Below are 3,430 nucleotides of genomic sequence, written 5' to 3'. Positions count from 1 at the left end.
GTCCCCAGTTGTCCCTCCCCTGCCCCCTGGGACTCACCTGGGCTGGGTGGCCGGGATGATGGGTTCCGGGCGCCTCTTGGCCTGGGGGGCTTCGTCCTCCAGGGGGTTGGTGGCCGCCCCCTGGGAGCCCAGGACGGAGATGGCCTGGCCCTGCGCCAGCGCCGACAGCCGCCGCTTGATCACCACGCTCTCGGGCTTGGCCAACTTCTCCTCCTTGGGCTCCTCCTTCAGGTGCTTGGTCTGCTCCACCCCTGCAGCACCAGGGAACCGGGGCTTGGGTTGGAAGGACCTTCAAGGTCATGGAGGTCCTGGTGCTGCGTGGGCAGGGGAAGCTCCCGTGGAGCAGGTGGCTCCAGGTCCCGTCCAACCTGGCCCTGAACACCTGGGGCAGCCACCCTGAACACCACTGGATCATCTGAGAGACCAACTAGTGGGTCATCTTGAAGATCATCTACTGGATCATCTTAAAGATCATCTTAAAAACCATCTACTAGATCATCTTAGACACCATCTAGTCAATCATCTTAAAGACCATCTAGTAGATCATCTTAGAAATCATCTAGGGGATCATGCTGAAGACCATCTAGTGGATCATCTTGAAAATCATCTAGTGGATCATCTTAGAGACCATCTAGTGGATCATCTTGAAGATTATCTAGTGGATCATCTTAAAGACCATCTAGTGGGTCATCTTAGAGATCATCTAATGGATCACCTTGAAGATCATCTAGTGAATCATCTTAAAGACCATCTAGTAGATTATCTTAGAGATCATCTAGGGGATCATGCTGAAGACCATCTAGTGGATCATCTTAAAGACCATCTAGTGGATCATCTTAGAGATCATCTAATGAATCATCTTAAAGACCATCTAGGATCATCTTAGAGACCACCTAGAGGATCATCTTAAACACCATCTAGTAGATCATCTGAAAGACCATTTAGATCCAAGCCCCCACCTCCACCAGAGCAGGTGGCTCCAGGTCCCATCCAACCTGGCCCTGAACACCTGGGGCAACCACCCTGAAGATGATCCTAGTGGATCATCTAGTGGAAACAGCTCTTCTTGGCTCTTCATCCTAGAATGGGTTGGGCTGGAGGAACCTCCAAGGTCAGCCAGTCTAGAGCATCCAGATCATCTGGATGATCCACAAGATGATCTTCAAGGTGGCTGCTCCATCCCTTGAAGTGTCCAAGGGCAGGTTGGATGGGGCTTGGAGCAACCTGGGCTGGTGGGGGGTGTCCCTGCCCATGGGGGGGGTTGGATCTAGATGATCTTGAAGGTCCCTTCCAACCCAAACCATCCCATGATCTAAAAATATTGGAGAACCACCTTCCTTGACCTCCCCTGTCCCACCACCTTGGCTTGATGGAAGCCATCAAAGGAGGGGACACCCAGGGGACATCTCCAGGTGGGCTCTTACCACCAAGTCAAGGTGGAGAACCATCTCCCTTGACCTCCCACCTCATCTGATGGAGGCCACCAGAGGAGGGGACACCAGGATGTGGCTGTAGAACCCATCCCACTTCTTCAGGTGGGCTCTCACCACCAGGTCAAGGTGGAGAACCACGTTCCTTGACCTCCCACCTTGTCTGATGGAGGACACCCCAACATGGCTTGATGGAAGCCATCAAAGGAGGGGACACCCAGGGGACATCTCCAGGTGGGCTCTTACCACCAAGTCAAGGTGGAGAACCATCTCCCTTGACCTCCCACCTCATCTGATGGAGGCCACCAGAGGAGGGGACACCAGGATGTGGCTGTAGAACCCATCCCACTTCTTCAGGTGGGCTCTCACCACCAAGGTGGAGAACCATCTCCCTTGACCTCTCCTGTCCCACCACCTTGTCTGATGGAGAGCAGCAGAGGGGGGGACCCCCAAGGGGAGTGTCTCACCTGGCCCCAGCCCTGCTGCTGTCATCTGGGTGGCCATCAGACGAGCCAGGTGCTTGATCTGGGCCTCGGTCCCCGCCGACTCCACCGGGGTGTAGGTGGCCTGGAAGGAGGCAGGCATGGCCTCGGGCAGGTACACCATGCTGATCAACACCTGGGGACACACCCAAAGGTCACAACCCCACCTGGAGGTGACACCAAACCTCTCCCCCCCCCTGAGGTCCTTGTCACCCCACCAGGTTGGCCACGTTCTCTGGGGTCAGGAGGGGCTGGAGGAACTCGGCCGTGATGTCGGTGTCTGAGGGGACGTTGGTTTGACCAGTGGCCTTGGGGGTGGTCAGTGGTGGCACCTCCAGGTCTTTGTCCTCATCATCTTCACCCAGTGGAGGCTCTGCCAGGACAAGGAGATGATGGGAGGGATGGAAATCAAGGTCCCCTCAGGGTCCCCAACAGGTTGTGGGGACCCGGAGAGGGAGAAGGTCCCATCACCAATGGTCACCAAGAGGGAGTGGGGACGTTTGGTGGCACCAGCAGAACCAGGAGAGCACTGGGAGGGTCTCAGGACGGGTTGGGAAAAGTTGTAGGGTCTTTAATGTCACCGTCTTGTCCCCCAGGAGGGAGTGGGAGGAGGTGAGGGGACATTTGGTGGCACCACCAGCCCCGGGAGAGCAGCAGGAGGATGTTGAGATGGGCTGGGAGGACTTGGGGGTTTAATGTCACCAGGAAGGACTGGGAGGAACCTGAGGGGCACCAGGAGGACCTGAAGGGGCACCAGGAGGACATTGTGGGGCACCAGGAGGACATTAAGGGCACAAGGAGGACCCTGAGGGGCACCAGGAGGACATTAAGGGGCACCAGGAGGACACGAAGGGGCACCAGGAGGACCTGAAGGGGCACCAGAAGGACATTAAGGGCACCAGGAGGACCCTGAGGGGCACCAGGAGGACATTGTGGGGCACCAGGAGGACATTGAGGGGCACCAGGAGGACATTGAGGGGCATCAGGAGGACATTGAGGGCCACCAGGAGGACATTGAGGGGCACCAGGAGGACATTGAGGGGCATCAGGAGGACCTGAAGGGGCACCAGAAGGACATTGAGGGGCACTAGAAGGACCCCAAGGAGCATCAGGAGGCCAGGAAGGGCCACCAAGAAGATATGGAGGGCCACCAGGAGGCCAGGAAGGGCCACCAGGAGTCCATTGAGGGCCACCAAAAGGACATCAAGGAACACCAGGAGGACACTGAGGGGCACCAGGAGGCCAGGAAGGAGCACCAGGAGGACATTAAAGGACATCAGGAGGACATTGAGGGACATCAGGAAGACATCAAGGGGCACCAGAAGGACCCCAAGGGACACCAGGAGGCCAGGAAGGGCCACCAGGAGGTCATTGAGGGCCACCAGGACATTGGGGGGCACCAAAAGGACATCAAGGAACACCAGGAGGACATTGAGGGGCACCAAAAGGACATCAAGGAACACCAGGAGGACACTGAGGGCCACCAGGACATTGAGGGGCACCAGAAGGACCCCAAGG

The 3,430-nt window shown here is 57.1% G+C and overlaps 1 protein-coding gene across 1 annotated transcript in view; it reads right to left on the bottom strand.

Annotated features, from left to right (window-relative positions):
* The window catches only part of SYMPK (symplekin), a gene marked incomplete at both ends in the record, with an annotated part of 8,727 nt that overhangs the window by 3,149 nt on the left and 2,148 nt on the right, over nucleotides 1-3,430 (bottom strand). The window contains 3 exons of the mRNA XM_010008173.1: nucleotides 38-251; nucleotides 1,898-2,048; nucleotides 2,131-2,285. Coding sequence (XP_010006475.1) covers nucleotides 38-251; nucleotides 1,898-2,048; nucleotides 2,131-2,285 — 520 coding nt within the window. The remainder of the gene's footprint in view (nucleotides 1-37; nucleotides 252-1,897; nucleotides 2,049-2,130; nucleotides 2,286-3,430) is intronic.

The sequence above is a fragment of the Chaetura pelagica genome, unplaced genomic scaffold (genome assembly GCF_000747805.2).
Source record: "Chaetura pelagica isolate M959 unplaced genomic scaffold, ChaPel_1.0 scaffold1052, whole genome shotgun sequence".
In the NCBI taxonomy this organism is placed as follows: domain Eukaryota; kingdom Metazoa; phylum Chordata; class Aves; order Apodiformes; family Apodidae; genus Chaetura; species Chaetura pelagica.
The sequence above is the reverse complement of the archived record's forward strand: the minus strand, read 5'-3'. Positions and strand labels throughout refer to the sequence as shown.